Source organism: Piliocolobus tephrosceles, chromosome 4 (genome assembly GCF_002776525.5).
Source record: "Piliocolobus tephrosceles isolate RC106 chromosome 4, ASM277652v3, whole genome shotgun sequence".
In the NCBI taxonomy this organism is placed as follows: Eukaryota; Metazoa; Chordata; class Mammalia; order Primates; family Cercopithecidae; genus Piliocolobus; species Piliocolobus tephrosceles.
The window spans coordinates 173345005-173368335 of NC_045437.1; the positions used below are offsets into that span (position 1 = coordinate 173345005).

The 23331-nt window shown below is 38.9% G+C and overlaps 1 protein-coding gene across 2 annotated transcripts in view; it reads left to right on the forward strand.

The window, feature by feature from the left end:
• Positions 1-23331, forward strand: part of SEMA6A (semaphorin 6A) — a 131069-nt gene that overhangs the window by 97285 nt on the left and 10453 nt on the right. The window contains exons 13-19 of one of the 2 annotated variants that reach the window (XM_023197450.2): positions 402-578; positions 950-1090; positions 1178-1258; positions 3486-3544; positions 5996-6016; positions 6154-6201; positions 11344-11508. In XM_023197450.2, coding sequence (XP_023053218.2) covers positions 402-578; positions 950-1090; positions 1178-1258; positions 3486-3544; positions 5996-6016; positions 6154-6201; positions 11344-11508 — 692 coding nt within the window. The remainder of the gene's footprint in view (positions 1-401; positions 579-949; positions 1091-1177; positions 1259-3485; positions 3545-5995; positions 6017-6153; positions 6202-11343; positions 11509-23331) is intronic. The other variant, XM_023197455.2, reaches the window with a different exon arrangement.

Genomic DNA, 23331 nt, shown 5'->3' on the forward strand with positions numbered 1-23331 from the left:
AATGTTAAATTAAAGGTTAAATGAATTTCTTATTACTTCTTACCTTCATCATAGGAGACATTCGTCTTTCCTTGTTGTCCGTGGGAGGGATTATTGCTGAGTGGTTTCAGGTGGTTTTGCTGAGGGGTTTCAGGTGGTTTTATCTGTTATGGGACTTGGCGCGCCCCCCCGCACCCCCACACACACACACATATTTGCACCTCCTTCCTCCCCTTTGGAGCCACACTAATGCTCTGCAAATGGAAATAAAGGGCCAGAACCACTTGAGAACGTTATTTATATGCATACATTTTTCTTGAGGTTGTTACTAGAAAGCTATGGCACGGCTGTTTGAAGTGGAACAGGGAACACTTTAATGACAGACCAACAAAGAGATAAAAAATGTGGTCCTGTCATTTTAGATACCGCCTGACCAAAATTGCAGTGGACACGGCTGCTGGGCCGTATCAGAATCACACTGTGGTTTTTCTGGGATCAGAGAAGGGAATCATCTTGAAGTTTTTGGCCAGGATAGGAAACAGTGGTTTTCTAAATGACAGCCTTTTCCTGGAGGAGATGAGCGTTTACAACCCTGAAAAGTAAGTAGAATATTTGGTTCTTTCTTAGTAATTATTTGTTATGCTATTATGGTCCCTTTCATTCAGAGAAAATCATGGCCGACTTAGGTTTTATGCATTTTTAGATGACTTTTTAATGCTGTTTGTAAAAATTTTTTAACATCTAAAAAGCATTATTTTCTCCTTGCCAATGTGTGTGTGTGTGTGTGTTTATATAGATACATACATATGTGTGTGTGTACATGTGTGCATGAGCATAAGGATTTGTTTGTTTCACTGCCAGTTAGATCAGAATAAGAGATTGCCTTGTGGGCTGGAAAGTGGGATGTGAGGGTGGTGCCGAGAAAAAGAGAAGAGTCTATTAATGATATTATCTTGCCTGATGAAATTAGATGCAGCTATGATGGAGTCGAAGACAAAAGGATCATGGGCATGCAGCTGGACAGAGCAAGCAGCTCTCTGTATGTTGCCTTCTCTACCTGTGTGATAAAAGTTCCCCTTGGCCGGTGTGACCGACATGGGAAGTGTAAAAAGTATGTATTTTGCCTGGCTGACAATTAGAAAGTCCGTGGTGGCTAGGAAACAGTCCTAGGTAGCTCATGGTCATCCTCTTCCTGCAGAACCTGTATTGCCTCCAGAGACCCGTATTGTGGGTGGATAAAGGAAGGTGGTGCCTGCACCCATTTATCACCCAACAGCAGGTAAGGAGCCTGAGGAGTGGGAGAGGGTACACAAGGTATATTCTAGATGTAAGATTTGCTCTGCTCACACACTCCACCACACAGCTTTCTGTGCACAAACACCAGCAACGGGACTGTCAGCCTTTCTCCTTCCCTTTCCCATTTCATGGAGCCTCACCACGTCACATGTGGCAGATTTCCAACTGATTCATCATCCTGGGACTGATTAAAAACACAGAATGGAAACACAGTGGGCTTCCATGTATTCCCTAGAGAGAGAGACAAGAAAGTGCCTGCCTTGATCATCATGGTGGGAGAAAAGCAGAGAAAAGGAGCAATAGGATACCAATTAGATTAGTGAGTGGTTTGTTCAGCCATAGCAAAACTGGCTCTTCTAATTGACTGTGCAGGGCTGAGAAGAAATTGCAGAACATTTGTTAAGCAATGCAATTGTACTGCAAGCATGGTGTATACATCCAATAAACCTTCTCCTGCGCTGAAGAACGGCTGACCCTGTTACTCTTTAGGCAGTCAATCAATTCTTGGCAGTTCCCCAACAGATCAGCTAGATGAGGCCAGTCCACCATGGCTGTGATTTTGGTGTTTAAAATTGTTACCCTGGCTTTAAATGCTTAGATGGCATTGGCTAAGAGGTTTCTTTTTATGCTTTTACTTCAGTGGATGTGAAATCCAAAATACATTTGCAAAAGTATTCAATGTTTATCTTTGATGGGTTGTGGCAAGCAATTTAGGAGGTCAGACAGCACAGATCTTCCTTCAGCACAGCCATTTCTGCAACCTCCCCAGATCCAAAGGCGGAACAGAACGATCTTTACATCACCCTGTGCCTCCTTTCCTATTTCAGAATGGCTAAACAAACAGACCAAGGGCGTATCTCATGACCACCACCTGCATAATTTGAGGACAAGTATTCTCATAAACAGAGCTGATGATAACTATAAAATCTGACCTGGAAATTTGACTAATGCAAAAGTCTGAGTCACTGTATATTATTAGAACAGCTTTGCAAGTAGCATTATTGACATGCTGTAATATTAGAGGTTTGTACCTTTTCACTGGACCCCTCAAGGTGGAGGAGAAAGGATCACCAAGCATGGTGAGGGGAGCTATGAAATGACCTATGTCGTTTCTGTGTTCAACATGTGACCAAAGGCTATAAGACTGATATTTTAAAAATTATTTTTAAGTCAATATAAGAACTCCAAAATGGTTTCCTTAAGGTCTGCATTCATATTTCAGTGATGCTGGCATTGCTCAAAACATGGGGCGCGCCCTTTGGAGAGTGGGCTCCTGGGCATCATGAATATTGGCTGTCATTACCACTAGAAATCTTCATCTTTTGAGGGATTTGATTTTTAATGTGGCAAAAAAGATTAGAAACAAAACATGGTGGATTATTAGATCAAGCTGTGACTTTCAAAATAGTTTTCCTATATGGCTCGTAAATAAGCTCTGAAAGCAGTTGCAAAATAAGAGTTTCAATTATATTATGGGAATATGTACAAAGTGCCCCCAAAGGAAGGTGACTCTGGTGTGCTTATTTTAAAAATCAAAATAGCTTTTATTAAAATTGGTTTTCTTAATGTCATGTCGCTTGTACAGCCCAGTGGTGACCTAGTAGACTTGGAAGAAACATGGGCCTGTCAAAGAGAATGAGAGTAAAATACTCCCAATGACTGGGGCAGGGCTGGGGGTAAACAAATAGCCAAGTGGTCTCCACAAAATGCACCACCAGCTCCTGTCCCCTCTGTAGCCACTTGGACCTTAGAACACTTTTGGCTAGATAAATGTCTAGGCAAAAAAACCTTGCCTAGGAAGGCAAGGGTAGGAGTGAAAGAGTAGAGAGAAAAAGACTTTTTAATTTATAGACTTCTCTATTGTTTCTATGAGGAGTGTATTTTAACATCTAAACTTCTTAAATGTTTAAGAAATGCTCAGAGAATTAGAGTAAAGAAGGATATAAATAATCTGCAAGCTTATTATCTCCCTGAATAATATCTGAATTCACTGCTTAAACCATGGCTTCTCTTTGAAGAGTCACCTAAGACTTTCTATAACTTCAGAGATGTAAACTTCAGAGATAAATTTTCAAGCTGTTAACTATTTCTTTTTTGCACCTGCCACTCATCAAACTATGTTACTGTCTTTAGTGAAACTTAAGACTCATTTCTGAAGACTCACATTATTGTATTCGTTTCTGTCTCTCTTTCCCTTCCTTTTTTAAAAGACTGACTTTTGAGCAGGACATAGAGCGTGGCAATACAGATGGTCTGGGGGACTGTCACAGTAAGTACAGTCTTTTATCCATTTTTATCTTTGGGCAAAGATGCTTTCAGTGAACGGCCTAGATACATCAGCTCACATGTGGATCTGAGTGTTGCAGACACTAAAGCATGCATAAATGACAGAAATCGTCTTCTAAATATCAAATAAAGAAAAAACACTCTGTTCTAAAGCCAGTGTTGTCAATGTTGTCACTATAAATGCTGGCACCTATTTCATTAATTCTAATGCAGGGGAACAAATTCACTCTAGAGGATGTTAATTGTAGCAAAGCAGTAAGTTAAATCAGCATTTCCATTACAAAATGACAGTTTTGCTGGTTTTAAAAATGTGCTTTTATACTGTCATTTTTAGCCGAATAATAAAAAGATTGATCATTGTACTCTAGCTTTTTAATTGAGTGGGCCTGCTTTATTCTTGAACATATCGACTAACAAAAGTAATTATGTTTTTAAATTAGATTTGTGTCTGTTGCCATATATGATAGGAAAAAAATTTCAGAAATAATCCACAAGTACAAGGCAATTCAAAATAACCTTTTTATAGGAATTGGCCTACTATGTAAACCTCAGAGTTCATTAGTAACTGGTAACATTTTAGTTAGAACTTTATGTAAAGGATCTGGCTCAGATTTCTGCCCAGTTGTCATGTGACCTGATTAATATCAATATTCTCCTGAAAATGCTTTATTAATGCTAATTTAAAGAATAATACCATACTCTTGGAAAATATGTTTAGTTTGTGCTGTTTCAAATGTTACATATGCTGAATTTCAAGAAGCTTGCATTCAAAATGGCAGCAAATAATAGCTCCCAAGGGAATGAAGTTATATTATCCTGATATTTGATTCTATAATGAAAATCGTGGATATAATTCTAATCTTTCAGTCATGAGTACTGACATTTCAGACTCTAACGTGTCATTCAACTTTCTACCTTACCTTTTTTAGAGATTAGTTATAATCAAATAAAGAGGGCTAAAGGCAGCCTTATCTCCAAATCTTTACCATATACATTTTTTTCATTTACAAATATTACATATTGGCAAAAAATTCTTATTTATTATGTCTTTTCACACAAAATTGATGAGTTAATAAATAAGCATAGGAGAAGTGTCATCACCAAAAGATGTATGTTACGTGTGTGCATTCATCTGTATCAGGGAAATAGTTTGATGTTTCATCAGTTGACCTTAATCATCTTGGTGCATTATAGCTTTATTTGCAAGGAAACAGGTTTTAAGATGTGTGTGTGTGCATGTGTGTGTGTGTGTGTGTGTGTGCATGTGTGTGTTTTATTAACAGCTTAGTTAATTGATGTTAATGAGCCATTTTCATCATATTTATATTACTTGTGATAGTGGTGTCTGTAGAAAATTAGGGGTGTAGATTTGGATCAAATCAGAAAACACGTGAAACATGTAAAGATGGTTGTTACTGTGTCTGTAAAATGCCCACTATACCAGTAGGCTCACACCCTTATCTGCGTTCTCAGGCAGAAGAACCTGAGGAAACCTCTGTATGTAGTATAGGAGAGGCTCTCAGGTCCCAACCCCGTGATTTACTCTTTATTTCCAGAGTAATCTTAGTGGTCAAGCCCCTGGATCTGCCTTCCTGCTTTGTAGTGTGTCCTTGACCTTTAACCTCACTCTTGCTGAGGCACATAAGGTGCTTGCTCAGGGCAGGAGTCAGGCTGCCTCTCTGCCTCCCTGCCTTTCCTCATGGCTTCTCCTCTCCCGTGTTCCTGCTGGAGCATGAGCTACGTCTATTAGACAGACCTATCCCCACATCGGTATGCAGGGAGGGGTTTCTCTAACTGGTGCAGTCATGATAACTGGTACACAGTTAACAGGATGTTAAAGGGAAATAAGGAAATCACAAATAGCCAGTGTTAGAGGCTGAGTGAACCAGAGATCTGACCCCAACACACAGCACACACCCAGATATGTTGCCTAGTATGTGTAAGGGTTTGTTTTTTAACTTCCAAACTAAAACTCCTGATGATTTCAGAACACTGTGACACTGGACAGTTTCTCACAGCATGGTTGTGAGGATGAAGTAAAGAGAGAATGTAAAGAAAAAATGTTTTCTTTGTAAGTGTGATCCAGGTATCACTTATGCACATGCATGTCCCTCTGTATAAAGAAGGGTTTAAACTCTCGAAGTCACCTATAATTGCGGTTACCATTTCGTTTGCCAACTCTTGCATTTTCTCTGCCTCTTGGCAAAGGCAGTGACTTGCAGGAAATTCACTTGGTGGAAGAGATATGGAGGTGTGAAATTGGACTGAGTATAAAGCATTTCACATTACACGCAGGAATTAAAAGGCACTTACTTAGTATCAGGGACCATACGTACGTCGGCATAGTTCTGTGTTAGCTCATTCCCACTTATGTAAGTCGCACTAAGCAGAGTGTAAAACATTAAGTAACCTTCTCCTCCCTTTTGTCTTCCAGATTCCTTTGTGGCATTGAATGGTAAGGAAGATATTACTCTCATAATTTCACACTGGTGGAAACCTATCTGAGAATTTCTATTTCATTAATCCCCTTGAGTATGTTCAAATCTTCAGTTTCTTTTTAATTAATGTTTTATCCTCATTGTTTTTTTATAGACATTTCAACTCCTCTACCAGATGAAATGTCTTACAACACAGTGTATGGTCAGTTTACGGATTTTTTTTTTTTTTTTTTTGAATTCGTTAAGTCATTCATCTGGCAGTAGTTTATAGTTTTCATTCCTAAACATCATGGACCAGATTCTTTGTTACTTAAGGGCCCCAATTCACTAAAATTATTTATCAATTTCACCATCCTTCAAAAATCACTCTGCCTATGTGAGACAATTGATGTGGGAGACTGAGTCCTAAATTTTTAATCCAGGTAACATGAAATATGCCAACCTTAGGGAATTTGATGAATACATTTAATGAGTTCTTGAGGGAGAAGAAATTGCTTTCGAACATAAGTATATCCAAGACAAAGGAATAGAGCTGATAACTAATAGACTATAGCTCCTCAGCTGATACAGTGCACCAGCCCCCAAAATGCTGGCACTCAAGACAATACCCTCTGCTGGCGAAAATCTATACAGGACACACAGGTCAGGCTCTTATTAGACAAAAACTTTCCAATATGGTATGAAATTGGCCCCTGAAATTTAAGCTCAAAAAGAGTATGAATATTTAGACATGTTTTCAGTGCAATCTCTTCAGAATGTAGACAAGGAAGAGTGACGCAGTGGAAATGATGTGCAAACAGGATTTATCTCATTGTTCTTGGTCTGAAATACACAATCACTATATTAAACAAAGCTACTAAGCCCATAAACAGAATATTCTGAACTCTTCATGTAAGAAGTTGAAATGTAGCTGTTCCATTTACATTTCTCAAGGTACCCCCAAATATTTATTAGGGTAAACTATCCATGTGTTTTTTTAAAAAAAATATGGTATGAAAAACATCTGTGTGATGGCAGATTTAAGCCTCTGCATTATAATGGAAGCTGCGAGTTTCATGTATACACAGCCATTTTATAGTTTGGGTGTTTAAGATAAATAATCAAGCAACAGATCCAGGACAGTCTTTAAGTACAGAAGTAGGTAAATAAGGGAGGGAGAAAAATAAATTTTAAAAAAGGGAAAAGAAAAGAAACAAAGGGGAAGGAAAAGAAAGCAATGCTGATTTATGATCCAAAAAAATAGTTCATGATGGCTACAAATGTGTTTAATAGCTCTTTGTAAACTCTCACTCCCTGTGTCAAATTAGCATACATAAAAGGCCTTTTTGAATATCTTAAAAGACTGGCTTATACCCTGGAACTGTTTAGGTATGGAAAACATTGCCTGGTTTCTCCTGACTGGTCCCCTTGTGAAGTAAGGCATTGTGGAGTAGATGAGCCCACAGAATTCATCCACCTTTAATGTTCCCTCATCTATGACTGAAACCAGAATATTGAACACCAAAGACTAGAAGAAAAATTGCTCAGGAGGCAAATGTCGTCTAGCTTAGACTGCCTTGAGAAAAAAACCGCACTTCGTATCTGCTCTTTTCCAACATGATACTTTGCGATCATTTCCTATAATCGAATAGTCTTTATCAGATATTGAGAAATTAAGATCTCGAAACAAATTGAACCAGCAACCTGCCCAGCATTCATCAGTCATACTAAGACCAATTTTAACTCCCAGGTAATTTCTTAAATAGATAGTATAATTAAACTATGGGATACTCTTATGAGCAAAAATCAGTCCCAAGCTATATTCTCTCTTATTTCCTTTACAAAAGGAAAGGTACTTATTAATGCTTCCGTATTAACACTTTAAGGGATGATGCTCATTCATTGTCAGGTCTTGGAGGGAGGCAACTAAAGAAGAGCTGGAATTTTCCTTTCAGCTAATGATCCTATCCTTTTCAGGCTAAATCTATTCAGTGTGAAGCAGTTTGATGACTAATTGACCATCAAAATGAGGACTGGTTCAGACAGTACTTACAAAAATATTGGCAATTTTTAAAAATAAACCATTGTAAGGAATGTTAATTTTGGAATTAATAAACCCAGAATAGATTTCACTAATTCATTCAGCAAAAACTTGTTGAGTGGCTATTGTGTCCTACGCACTGTATTTGTAGCACCAAAAGAAGAAATAAATTGCTATTTTTATGAGCATGGATATAGACAAGGAAGCCAACTCCAAAGTAAAAAGTGCACCCACGCTGTTTCTCGCTGTGTCCTCTGCATGTCCTGCACTCTGTGGCTGAGTGTAGGCTCAAGAGCCAACTACAAAACCAGAACTGCCCAACCTAGGAAAAGGGATCATTTCAATAAACAATGCAGACTTTCTGCTTGTCAAAAGCTCTGTGCCACACCAGTTCATATGCAAGAACCCCTTTTAGTGAATTGGGCCCTGATTATTTTCCTTCTCTCTTCCTCTCTTGTATTGATTTAATGTCTCTGTTTTGTGTCTAATTGTCTACAAACATTGTTAATAGGTTAGAGTAGTGTGAAGGGTGTCTAACCTCTGGAATTACAATGACTTGTAGATATAGAGAAACAACATGATGCATTAAAGTTAACTTTCAAAATATACCTATTTATTTGTATTTTATGAGAATGATAAAGTATAAGCTCAATTGATTAAAATGTGACCTTTCGTATTAGACTGACAAAACAAAAATATAGATTTCAAATCTATTGACATATGATATCACATCCACAAATGTTTGCCTATTTTTGTAGCATGACTTTGGTTACAGAGTCTCTTAGGGAATGCACAAAAATAATACAACCTTAAAAATCAGACTAGAAGAAGAAATATAAGTGGTTTCCTTGTAATATTTTTTTTAAGCTTGGAGAGGTAATAACACATCTTTGAATTCAGACTGAGGACTACTGCTTAATAGTGCTTTTACAGGGTGGTTCTAAAATTTTTGAGAATCAGGTATTGCTTTCTCCGACTGTTTAATTCACCACTGGCACGTGTTTCCTATCCTCAAGCATAAGTTTAAAAGATCACAAACCTCATGATGCTCAGTTTTTTCTTTCGAGTAAATCAGATGCATGGTTTCTCTAGATTTACATATAGAAAATTGAGATGTGGTGGGTATTAGACTAACACTTCAGTGATAGGAAGAAGAGACTGATTTCTCACATTTGTGTAAAACACTTTCCTACCTAACTACCATCTGGTCCACATTAATTTCCTCTCATAGCCATAGCTTTCCATTACCAATGAGTTTTCCATGTATTCACAGCACATGGGCCAGGAAATCTTTCTACAGAGAATGAGTCCCTTAGGCATATATTTCCCCTAGATTACCGTATTAAGAAATGTTCTCCCTAAACCATACTTATGGCATTACCATAAAATTGCCCCTTGAACACAGTTAAATTGAAAGTGCTCAAAATGCATATCAATTCAGGTAGAAGAAATCTTGCTACTTGGAGGGGAGGTTTTTTTTTTTTCCTTCCTCACTTTCTCTTTCTAACTCCCTACAAAGCTATTTCTAATTGTTTGCTTATGATGGGCACTGAATTTTCTCTTAGGCTGAGCATATATTTTATTAGAGTAGTCTTGAATTCAGGAGCGGAAAAAAATTAGTTATGTTTTAGACCTCAATGTAAGCTGAAAGGAAATAAAGGAACTTCTATATTTCCATTTCTCAGGCTGATTTTCCTGCCCCTGTTCTCTTATCTGTATCATGACATGAGATGTGAAACTCAGAAATGTAAAAACACAAAGTCTAGAATAAAGCATTCCTTGAATTTTAAATGAACACGCTTTTAGCAGCTGGATACGAAGCAGACTATTTTCAACAAATTGGATGTTTGAAGCTGTGTGAGAGCCAAACAAGTGCCAAACAGAAAGGGACCTCTTCAGTGCTACCAAAGCTTTGTGGCAGCATCTAAGTGTGGTGGCTCCGTAGAAGTCACTATCGCATGGACGAGCCACTTGGCTTCCTTCTTCCTGCTGAGCAAAGTTTTAAGAAGATAAAAAGCTATCTTTGTTATATATGTTTTGTCTGTAATTTGCAGTATTACAGTCTCCTGGGGGGAATCCAACTTCCAATAATAATTGTAGGGAAAAAAAAGAAGAAGAATGCACTGTACTTGTTCTTATAATCTGTCTTTCTAGAGGCCAATATTTTATTTATCATGTGCATGGTGATCATACTTCAAGGCTGGAGCTTTTGGAGTTGTAGTGAGTCTGCCCTACTTTCCACCAAAGGCACCAATTATACATGCACAGTAGTTGCCCTTCTATCTTTTAAAAATTGTTCAAGAGGTTGCTCTACGTAAGCCAAAAACTCCAGTTGAAAATCACAAGGAGGTCATATTTTATTTCTGCCAGAGAGAACAGGTAGTAGTGCTTCTTTAAATCATTGTGTCAGCTTGGATCAAAGCACCTGATACAATCTGTATTTAACCTTGTGGAATGATGGAGGGAGAGCTAACGAACGAATTCACAGGAAATGGCTAGAGTTTCTATTGTAACTCTCAACCCAGCCATTCTTCTCGTATTATCCTATGGTAGCTTATCTGAACCTCAGAAATCTATCCTTTTCTAATTTGAATCATTTTAGTCAATGCAGGCTCAAAACGGAAACTATTTTTATTGAAATAAGACACAAAAGGGACAGCCGCAATAGTGTGTAGCAGTTGAAGGCTCCATTCCAATGAAAAGACAGTGGGAATAGATCCCTTTGCAAAGCAATAACTGCTCCCAGAAAGAGGAATGCCTGTGAAGTTGAGTTGAACCTGAAGACTAGACACAGTGTAGAGCCTCCACAGGAAGGGTGCAGAGTAACTGAGTTACTTGTGACAGGGACAAGACTTGCCCACTACCAGAAACCCGCCCCATCAGTCACAAACGGGATTCCTGGGGTGGACACTTTCTGTGTTTGGTCCTGCCACGAAAATATCAGAGAAGGACTCTGGCCTTTCTTGAGCACCTACTATGTGTCAGACACTAAGCAAGATGCTTTCACCATTATGTCCCTATCCTCCCAACACTGAGAGGTGTCTTTATCCCCACTGGGTGCACAGGAAGAGGTTAAGTGATTCCCCAAGGCCCACCCAGCAAGTGTCAGAGATAGGATCTGACCCTTCATTTCCTTACTACAAGTTCAAGGGGCTTTCTGCTGAACACACCCCACACCACCACCACCACTAAACTGTGTCATTTCTAGGGCGGTCTCCTCTCAGTCTTACAGCCAGGTTGGGTGTCCCACCTCCAGGCCTCTGAGCAAAGGGAATGTGGGTCTCTCCGATGATGTTTTCCTAACTGTATTTGTGATGAAAACAGGGCACTCCAGTTCCCTCTTGCCCAGCACAACCACATCAGATTCGACGGCTCAAGAGGGGTATGAGTCTAGGGGAGGAATGCTGGACTGGAAGCATCTGCTTGACTCACCTGACAGCACAGACCCTTTGGGGTCAGTGTCTTCCCATAATCACCAAGACAAGAAGGGTAAGGCCTTGGAAATGCCTCTTCCTCTCGGGGGAGAGGGAGGGAAACGTGGGGAGGACCGTGTCACTGCTTCCAGCTGAATTTTAGCAGCATTTAAGGAACCTCCAATGCGCTATGATGGAAAGTTTCTCGAAAAAGACTGCAACCCCATCCTCTATGTGAGGCTTGATCCTAAATTATTCTCTGACCAAGGAAAACCACACAAAACAAATAATATATCCTCTGAGCTCCCTCTACCCAAAAAAAGGTGTGGCTTGGCCCAAAGCACATGCTGGCTTCTGACATTCCTTGCCATTCCTCTTAGTCTCATTCTGAGATTTTTGGACCCTCTTTTCCCACCATAATGTGATGGAATGCGGTCCGGGCTTTGGCAAGTGAATGCAATTGAAGTCAAGGCCCTGTTAATTAGTGAATTGAGAAATAGCAGGGCAAAGTCTTTTCTGGCTGGTAGCATCTCTCACTCTTGCATGGTGCTGAATTTGAATAGAGCCATGGTCCTCAGACGTACTGCAATTGCTCTTAGAGGACAGTAGCTAAGACAAAAATATGTTATTTAATCAAGCAGAATTGCTATGCATTTAAAACGGAAAGGAAGCCACACTAAATGAAAGGGACTCTACTGTGAACTGTCCTAAATTCTCCTTTGCTTTCTTTGCTTAGCTGCAGACAGGAAATGTCATCTCTTTTCTTGCCATTTGCTGCTTCTGGTAACACATCCTACTTCAGTTGCAGCTGCAACCAAAGAGGCCTTTACTTGTCCAAAAAACAGTCTTGTAAATCAGAGACTGAAAAGCCCAGTTATGTTGCTGAGCTGTTTCCCCCCATTCAGAATTGTTTACTTCTATATGTTTTCAAGAGTTTCATCCAAGCGGGAGTTTGAGTTTCGAGGGCAGAGCAGCCACCGTGACCCTTGGAAGATAGTCGCTATCGGGCCCTCCCCCAGAGTGCTCTGCATACATATCTCCATCTTCACTTTTAGACAATGCTTTCTGGTCAGACTCTCAGGCTACATTTTCATCTGCTGTTTTGCTTCTCATCTCCTGAGAGTGCTGGCACTCTGCTTACTCTATTTGCCGAGTCAAAATGTAAGGATGGAGCCCCTGTTGTCTTGTTCTTGAGCATGTCCTCTTAATCGATTTTATTTTCTTCTATAGACTTCCCCTTCCCCTTAGTAATATGTCCTGCCTCAAATCTTTGTTTGTTTTTTTGGGTTTGCTTTTGTTTTTTTGAGATGGAATCTCACTCTGTTGCCTACACTGGAGTGCAGTGGCACGATCTCAGCTCACTGCAACCTCTGCCGCCCAGGTTCAAGAGATTCTCCCTGCTTGAGCTTCCCAAGTAGCTGGGATTAGAGGTGCCTACCACCACGCCCGGCTAATTTTTGTATTTTTTTTTTTTTTAGTAGTGACAGGGCTTTGCCATGCTGGCCAGGCTGGTCTTAAACTCCTGATCTCAGGTGATCTGCCCGCCTCAGCTTCCCGAAGCGCTGGGATTACAGACTTGAGCTGCTGTTCCCGGCCAACTCTTCTTTTTTTTTTTTTTTTAAGCTGGTTTTGTCTCATCAGCTTCTTTCTGTTTGAGGGATTCCCTGCTCTTTCCATCCTGAGAAAGCTCCAGATAGAAGAGAAACTGTCCCGACAGATTACAAGCCTTAGCTTATGCCATTATTTGTTATGTGTGGCTCCTGACCTCAGATGTGCTAGTCCTGTGTTCTCACGAAGAGAAAACTTAGTAGAAATCACTTTGGTTTTGCCCACTGCGATTTTCTGAAACAAAATAAAACAAACAGCCTTTCCAATAAAGCATTAAATATGCCAACCAAATATCTAGCTGTTGGTTGCAGTAATTTTCTTTTCATTTCACTGAGAGGGGTAGTGTGAATTTTCTGTAATCGTTAACTCCCCCCAAGGAATGGAGGTTCTCAAAGAGTCTAATTAACACTTTGACAGATCATTTTAAAATTCGGCATTGTTCATTCTCTTGGGTCTTATTATATTGACAAAGCTGGAAGCAGTCTACATATTGTCAAACAATGGTGGCAGAGGTGATTGCATGGGTGTTTAACATGATCACTGTTCTTGTGCTAGTAACTCCTTGCCTTGCCCTGTCAAATTTGAGTTTGTTTTTTACCATTGGTTGTATGTTTGATGGGGCAATGCCAATGAGTTGTGCAGAAATTTTAAACAAAAGATGTAGCTGAATGTTCCTTTTATCATAGTTTTTATGATTTTAATTTCCATTTTGTTCCAAATTGTTTTTTGTTTAATGTTCATGATTTATTTTCGACTTTCGTTTCTTTTTGCCAAGCACTGTGTGGTATGACTTGGTGATGGCGTTACTCCGTTGGAAAAGTCTTGTTCCTTTTCTGACACATCATGGCATCCCTTAACTTGAACCAATCTGTGATGCCCTCGCTTCTTTTCATTCCCTGATGTCAGTGCCTTAATGATGTCACATCCGTGTATGCAGCATCTCCCGGGATGCAAGAGTTTCATGGGTTTTCTAAGGGCCTGTGATGGGTGCTCTTTCTACTGGGTCGATTGTCTCATGAGAATGTGACATTTGTGTGCCCCAGCTTTAGGAGCTAAATATACTCTGGAATTGTTTCTAAAATCCATCACATTTCCCCACTAAGCAGAAAATGTGTCCACTGACCAGCTCGCTGAGGAGTCAAGTGCCCGTTGCCCATTTTATTATGGCCACTGGTAAAAAGGCCAGTGAGCGAGGCATGCCCATGGCTCTACTCTGCAGATATGCTGACTGCCAGTGAGCTGGTCCCATTCTTTGTCCACTTCATCCTCCAAACAATTCTCCATTTCCAGAGTATGTTTGCTGCGTTTTTCTTTCTTTTTCTTGCTATGTCTTTCGTCTTGATTTAATCCTGTGCGTCCCTCACATTCTGTCAAAACACCCTTCCTCACCTTGCAGCCTAACCCCCTTCTGCTACCATTGTTCTTAGCCTCCCCCTTTCAAAATAACAGACCCAAGCCCTCTGCCCCTCTGTGGAATGTTCCAAGGCTCTTTCCTTCTACACTGTGAGTAGCATTCTGATGCTGTATGTATATACAGTCATACTAACAAAGCGTGAGAAGAGACCTGCACAGCACGCGGAAGCATTATCATAGAAAATGAAGTAATTTTCTCTCTCAGTAACTGGCCTTGCCCTTCATTACCCTACTGGCCTTGTCTAATGTCTCTTGTCCTTGCTGCTTTTCTTTAAAATTGGCTGATATCTTTCGAGCCCTGGGTTCATTAGTGAAAACACAGCCAACTGCTCTGTTTTATCTCTGGGTCCCTAGATGTCTGGAGCCTCTGGAGCGAGCCCTTTAGTCACCAAGCTGATAAATGAGATGCAGCCCTGACTACTTCTTTCTTGGTTTTGCCACATTAAAAAATACATATTATTTATTCCTCCTATAACTATTGAGGTGGTAATAGGTAGTTACAAAGGGGCTCTAATTACATATAAATAAGAAAGAAAACCCAGTTTACTTTTAGATCTGGCTTATTCCCCACCACTGCTTCCCACATCAAAAGAAATAAGAGCTTTCGTTTTTAGGTTAAACAATACTGAGAACAAATAGCCACCCTTGTGCCTCTTATTCCTTACCAAAAGTAACAATACTTTAAAGCTGATTTCCAAGAAGTCTGTGAGATATATAAGGAAATTAGCCATGTCCAGAGCAGCCAAGAGAGCTATGTAGCATACATATAAAATGTAAATGCTGACCACTGCTATGAGGACACAAGAATATATCCTGAACAGAATAAAAATCTCCTACTTCAGACTTTATTTTATAATAAAGAGCTATTGTGAGCTCTCAGAAAACAGACAAAATAGTAAATATAGAGCAGTTCCCATTTAATCAGAAATGCCAGAGTTGTAGTATGCTTCTATCTTTTGGGAAATCCTTAAAGTGAGATATTATCACATTATTACATTTAGTCCAGAAAATATGCCCATTACAGACAAGAATAAGATATATTATAGAAACAGGCCGGGCGCGGTGGCTCAAGCCTGTAATCCCAGCACTTTGGGAGGCCGAGATGGGCGGATCACAAGGTCAGGAGATCGAGACCATCCTGGCTAACACGGTGAAACCCCGTCTCTACTAAAAAATACAAAAAAACTAGCCGGGCGAGGTGGCGGGTGCCTGTAGTCTCAGCTACTCGGGAGGCTGAGGCAGGAGAATGGCGTAAACCCGGGAGGCGGAGCTTGCAGTGAGCTGAGATCCGGCCACAGCACTCCAGCCTGGGCGACAGAGCGAGACTCCGTCTCAAAAAAAAAAAAAAAAAAGATATATTATAGAAACAGAATTTAAATTGGAGATTAAGTGAATAACCTAAAATGGACAGTAAATGTTGAATATATTTTAATCAGTGTACAAGCTATTTGTGTAAGCAGTTTTAGTTTGGGAAATAATATTCCGGTAAGATTCATAAGATCTATAAATATGATTAGTATTGTCCACATCTCACAATCCTACATGGAATCTTATAAATCACAGAGGTTATCAATAATTCTCTTTATAGTTAAGTATTTATTCTTTAAATGTGCAGTAGCCTACAGCAGTATTGCTTCTGAGGAAGATGAGCAGCACCTTACACGGGATGATTTAGGTGGCAGGGATGTGATGGCCTTCAGGAGTATTGAGTCACGTGGTGGAAATTTATGCCCTTTTCATTGCTCTTTCAGTCTTCTGCGTTATCTTCTTGATTATGTGAAAGGAAAAGTCTCAGTTTGGTGTTTTCTCATTAACAACTCCCTAAACTTGCTACTTTCTCTTTTTGACAAAGAGAGAATAGGGTTTACACTGGGGCTTTGTCTTCCAGCTGCACCTAGCTGGAATTAACATTGTTTGGCTTTAAGTTAATTTTTATTTTTCTGGTTACATTTTATCTTTGAAAAGTGACACTTTTTTTTCATTTGTGATAATGATACCAAGTTTCCCTTTGAAATACATTTTAAAGGTAATTTAAATAGAATATTAAGTAAATAATGCAGGAGTTATGAGGGATATAAAAATACTAAGTAAATAATGCGGTAGGTGAGATTCATTGTTATGATTAAAATTGTAGTATTGGTAGTTGAATGACCAAAGTTTAGGTGACTATGTACTATAGCAATTGAAGGAGTCCAGTGAAGGTTAAACTATACCAAGAACTTTGTTCTGACATTTGGAAGAATGAGATTTGATGACCACTATACCCTGTCTTGGCTGGGTATTGCAAAACCAAGTGAATTCATGCGTCACTCCAAGTGTTCTAATTATACAATCCAGTGCCCTTCTGATTTATTTGCTACCTACTGAACTTTGTGTTTGGGGGTGGAAAGTTTCATGAAATAGGAATTTAAAGTAACATGGATTTAGAGTAATAAGAAATTAGCCACTCTAGGCTTGTTAAACATCTGGCAAGTTTTTTCTCCACACCAGCAGCAAGCACCCTAGTGTGGTCTGCCGCTAGTTATTACTCAAATTGTGATCTATGGAAAGTTGATGTTTAGCCTTTCCACTTTTCATCTATTTTGCGGATATCCATAAGGAATCTTGTGCTACACAGTGTTGCCCAGTCTGGCAATAGCCTACACTTGACCCTTCTTCTTTTCTCCCATTCAAACTTTACCTATTCTAAGTTCCAAGCCTTCAGTGTCAGCTGTCTTTATTAACAGACTGAGAAATCTCATTTTAGGTGAGTATAGTTAATAATAGATCCTACCCCCTGGTTACTCTTACATTTTAACACTCTCCAATGCTTAAAATCTAATGGATTTGGGATTTTAAAGCACCCTGGTTCTCCCAACACAGAAGGTAATTTTTTGGCTCCTATCAAGTCATATGTAAGTGATTTTATGGACAGAGAAAATTATTCCTGATGACTGTAATAAAGGAAGAAAAATAGGCTTCTCCTCTTTTCCTGACTCTTAAACTTGGGCTGAATTTTCTCTGCCATTTCTTCAGTAATATTACCGTAACAAAAACATTTTCTGAGGTGTCCGAAGAAGAATTTATCACTGGCTCTGTGGTGCAATTTGGATGCCAATAAGGAGTAAGAGGCTATGTTAGAGATAGACATAGTTCCTGCCCAAGAAATATCAAACACCAAACAGATGGAGCACAGGTAGACACGAAAGCACACCAAAAGGCCTTTATGACTAACATTCTCTTTATGAAATGCCAAAACCACACACTACAGACTTTAAAAATATATATTAGACAAGTAAAGACAACTTGGCTGAACACATCAAGGACATAGAACTGTGAAACAGTTTTTCAGCTCCTTTCCTTCAGTTCTTTCCCTCAGTACCAATATTATAGCAATAACACATCACTTGACAGGGAAGATGAGGAAAGGGATGGATGTTTGGTAAAGGAGTCATATTTAAAATTTTTGTGGGAGTGTTGGCAAACTCAGGCTTTTATTTTTTTTAAGCCTGAGCTTTATTTCAAGAAAAAACAAAACTCATACTAATTTGCATTCCTTTTGTTAGTAAAAATGATCCTATTGCAGTCATTTTTAAATGTGAGAGTAGAGCAAGGCGGTTTCAGCAAAAGGGCCTTTGTCTTGGGGAGTACTAATAATGGGAGGGTAAGGGTTTTCACTTCCACTCAACAATGGAAAATTAACTGAGTCCGGTAGAACGTGCATGGTCAGAGGCAAGGAACGTGAAGAGATAGTGAATTGATTGTGATGGTTCCAAAAACTCTTTTGAATTAGAGATCACTTATTTCTGATTTTGAAGCTTAGAGGAAAGGTATGCTTCAAAGTTCATAAGAAATTTGGTACATAAGCTATTACTCCTGCTGACTATGAAAAATATAATACAATTCTTAATATTTGTTTAGTTCGTCAGTATTTTTTTATTTATAAATTGTGCTATCCCTGCCCCATAAAGATTTAGTGTCATTTTTATTACTCTAAATTTTTAGAGATTAAATAGTTTAATTTTTAGAGAGTAAAGATTTACCATCATTTTTATTACTCTAAACTGCCTGTAATCTCAACTACTTGGGAAGCTGAGGCAGGGGGATTACTTGAACCAGGGAGGTGGAGGTTGCAGTCAGCCAAGATCGCGCCATAGCATTCCAGCCTGGGTGACGGAGGGAGACTTCGTCTCGAAAAAAAAAAGAGATTAACAATTTTAATCGCTATAAGTTTAGACTGGGTTTAAAGAATATTTGTGGGAGTCATTTAAAGCATACTACTTGGGAGAAGAAGAGGGGTTGCTAGGCAAAATATAGGATGCTCAGTTTATTTGAATTGCAGTTACACCTGAATAATATTTTTTATATTGAAACAAAACTAAATAATTGTTAGTGTAAGTATACCCCAAATATTGCATAGGACATACTTTTAACTAAAACATTTTTGTTTATCCGAATTAACTGAGAGTACTTATACTCTTTACTACCTGATAATTCTATAGAAGATGTTACTAATTACTTACTCAGTGAATATATAAGATCTGATTTCTATATTACATTTGACCTTTAACTCATAGAAATCTAAAATAACCCATATTCTGATATGTTTAAGAAAAAATCTTTTTCCACGAAAAATATTCTTAGCATACTTAAGTTCAGAGAATGACTATGAAATATTATATATGTGTTTGAAATGTGATAAAGAGTAATTTAAAGATTATTACTGAAAACAGGCTTTCAAATGCCACTTTCAAGTAAGGAAGGCTCAGAAATCAAATTGTTCTTAAAGAAGAGCATGGTTAAAACTATTTGTTCTCTTATGTTTTACTTAACCTCAAAGTTTTAACAACTGTTATGTTAACCATATGTATTCCTTTTTCCTTCCTAAATTATATGGCTTATGGCTGCCCTCCTTTTTTTTTTTTTTTTTTTCATCTGTCATTTTCATGGCTTTGGAGGGGAAGAACTGGAATTCTGAAAGCACTAAAAAATAATAGTTTAATAATGGTGACAATCTCATCTCAAAGAAAGGCAAGACAGCAACCTTTCCTTTGTTTCTTTTTTCCTGCATTCACCAGAAATTGAACAAACATGTGCTATATATAAACCTTATGCTGAGTGTTACAGAAGATACTAATTTGAATTTCACGTAAACCTGGCATTCAGACAGCTTACAGTTTAGTGAGGGATACCCAAAGGTGATCTAAATGCTGGGGCAGAGTGAAGTCTGACAGTAAGGGAAGTCAAGGAAAGAGGGAGAGGGAGGGTACTAAGGGAGTCTAAGGGGAGGCACAACTAATTCCAAGTGGGGTACACAGGAAAGACCTTGCAAAGTCTTGAAGGAAAAGTTAGATTTCACAAGAAGAAGGGCATTCCAAGCTGAATACAGTCCATGACCAAGACACCACAGTGTGAAATGACAGAGTGTGATGATAAAGAGGCAAGGAGTGTGCGGTGACCGAAGTATATGGAGGACTGGAATGGCAAACGAGATTGAAATCATAGCCTGGAACCTGAAATGCCATACCAAGGAGCTTTGGCTTTAGCAACAGGCAGTGGAGGAGAGGAAGGTAGACGGTGGGAAGAAAAGGACCACAGGAGGGTAGAAGTGGGGAAAGACAAAGATAGCGAGATTGATAGGTGATACATATATAATAAATCGGTCATTTAATCATATTAGGTTATTAATTACACGTACACAATAAGTTTGGGAAGTGGAATTTTGCATCAATTTTGGATCTAAAGTGTCTGTTACTACACATCGCTGGCATTTTCCTGGTAGATGCTTCTTGCCTATCTGGCTCTATCCTAGGTAAAACCCCAGGCAAGCTGAACTCCAAACTTGGGCTTCTTCCTCTCTTTAGTTAAAACAGTAGGGTTCAGCTGAGCATGGTGGCTTAATTAATAATATAATCCAGGATGCCACTGTTTATTTTTACTATATTAATATTTCTTGGTCACCTATGAGAAAAAGAATCTACATGTAGTCTCCGGCTTTTCTTTGAGAGATTGAGGAAAATGATATTGTGAGCAAGTAAGGTGCTGGGCTCTCAAATGGATGATGTGGGTTTCCATGTTTGAACGTGTGCAGGGGGAGAGGGTCCAAAGTCGAGAAGCCCACGTGGGAGGCTGTAATTGTTCTTTCAGTAGTGTGGGCATAGATGTAGATTTGATCTAATTAATTTTGTATCCTTTTGACAACTTGCTGAATTTATCTGAGGTCTTGATGAGATTATTGTGGAAAGGGTAGAAGGAAAAAAAAAGTTAAATGTCAGCCATGTAGAAAGCTGTTTCATCTCTCTGCCTGCCTGAATTTGCACACCAGTATTTGAATTTTCTTTTCTAGGGATACCACTAACCTTTTATTTTTTAACCTAACATTCATTTTCTCAAAAAATGAAGGACTTAAATTTGATTATGGAGGCTTGAACTTTTGCTTTTAAAACGCCAACTTAAACCTTAGGGTATTAAAAAAATCAATTCACCTTCTAGAGGTGCTTCTCACCTTTAATCTCTCACCACTTTTTCAAGCTGCATCTACTTGACGTGACACTTTACCCCCACCCTTTTCCCTCAGTCTCTTCCCATTCTCTCCCATCTTTTCTACAAAAACACACACAATGACAAAGTTTTCTGACAGCTTAATGGAACTTTCAAGGACTACGGGGACTAGGTTAAGTGTGATCTTATTAACAGAACATCTGGAGTAGTTAAAAATTTGCTCTTTAATTGGTTCAACGGCACCGTGTTCGTCTAGATTTTGTTTTGTCCTAACAATAAAATTGTGAAGAATCAATTTGTAGTTTGCATTATGTGGAAAAGTGGGAAAATAATATTCGCTTTGTCTCAGACCTTTCTTTCTGATAGCCTAATTTCATCAAGTTTTTTTTTTTTTTAAAGGCTTGTTAGAAGTTTTACTTCGCAAACTTCACTGCTCCATAGGCAAACTAGTCCACAGAGGGCAAAAGAGTGGAAATCAGGTAATTTCCTGAGAATAGGTTCTCTTTTCTTGACATTATACATGAGAATGGCCTCAAACTACGTAGGGCTTGCTCAAACTAACTACATCATGCACACCATTATCCTGGAAAGACACAGGATGAAAAAGCTGGGTTCATTTGCTGGTTCCAGGGAGATGTAGGTTATGCAAGTAATAGATAAACTCTTGCAAAGCCTCTGGGCTGCTCTGAGGGACTGAAAGGAGCCATGTGAACCTCACCATATGTAAATCTCTTAGCACTTTAAATTGTGGAAACGCCCTGAAGTAAACTACTGAAATGCAGTTGGATGTATTAAAATATACTGGGTGCACAGTAGATGGGATCTTAATTGGTGTCAGAAAGCCAATTACAGGCAATGTGAAGGTTTGTCACCCTTAATTAATATTTCTTAAGCTCTTATAAGTCTGTAGCCTGACAACTCTCTTTGTAAAGAGATTCATTTTTAATGGTGTAATAAAATTTTTTCCACTCCAATTATTTTCAAATTTCATATTTTTCAAAAGGATGCATTCCTTTTCAAACAGATATCTGCAATTACTTTTTTTTTTTTTTTTACTGAAATCAGAGGCAGTCATGAACTGTATAGAAATAATGGAAGTTCGGTATAGTCAACCACTGACAATGCTTTATTAGGAAGGAGAATGGTGTCGAGAAATTTATAGGGCAGCAAACTGCATTATGCCTAACCTTTTGGACGTATTAAAGCATGTCATTTCCAGCCTTACAGCCTCTTGTTATTCATAAATAATAGATAGCACTGGACACAATCATCTGACATTTGTTAAGGTAATAAATATACCCTAAGTGCTGATGGGTCTTGCACTCCATGATTTAAAAGCACACAGCAGAAATTTAATGTAACTTAAAATGTCTTATGTAATTCTGTGGATTTGCAGATTCAGTTGAACTCAGCAGATCAGTAAGCACAGAGCTATGTTGAGTGAACTGTTGTGCTAGGCATCTTTTATTATTGTAAATCAGGACCTTACTTTGGGGAATGACACATGAACTCAAGTCCCTCTCTTCACCCCGGGAATATAAAGGAGAGGAACCTTCGTGAGTTTCTTTTCTTTTGTCTAGTCATGCAGAGATGAAGATAAAGATTTTGGCATCCCCTAATCCATTCTCAAATGTTGCCTAATAGCTGTAAGTTGACATGAGGGAGTGAGTTTTGAGATGATATTAGATGCAGGCCTTTAAAGGAGGCCACTCTATCCAATGGTGGGCTCCATCAGGCATTCTGCTGCTTCTGCACTTGAGAACCAGTTATGCCTGGGCTGACCCAGTCTAGGACATATGTGAGCTGTGTGGTACCAGTCACTATCTGATGGCCACAGTTACAGACATGAGGAGTATCAGAAATTCCCCTCCATGTTTTCATACCAGAGCAAATAGAGACCACAAGCATTTTTCAGCCGTTTTGGTGCAAGCAAATTGGGTTGATTCTTTTGCAGGAGTAGCAGCACAGTATTCTGTGCTATATGCCATGCTTTTGACAGATAGCAAGGGAAAGTGGTAGGAATTTGATTGTCTTTCCAATAAAACAAGGTCGATTTCATATTCTGGATCAGAGCATGATAGCCACAGTAAAGAAATTATCCAATGAGACCTATTAAAGACGTAGAACATACTTTGAACACCAAGGAAAACTTAGTGCATTTATTTATTATTTATTTTACAGATTATTTTGAAAGTCTGGCTATACACTGCCTCAGTGGTGTCTGAGGTTGGACTTTAAAGCTAAACATTTAGATGTGTTTTCTGGAATATTATTGATGGCATTTCAGGACAGCATTTCTCAAGCTTTAGGGAACATAAGAAGCATCTGGAGGCCTGGTTTCCGGGCCTAACCCAGAGATTCTAGTGCTGAAACTTTGGGCAGGACTTGAGGATTTTGT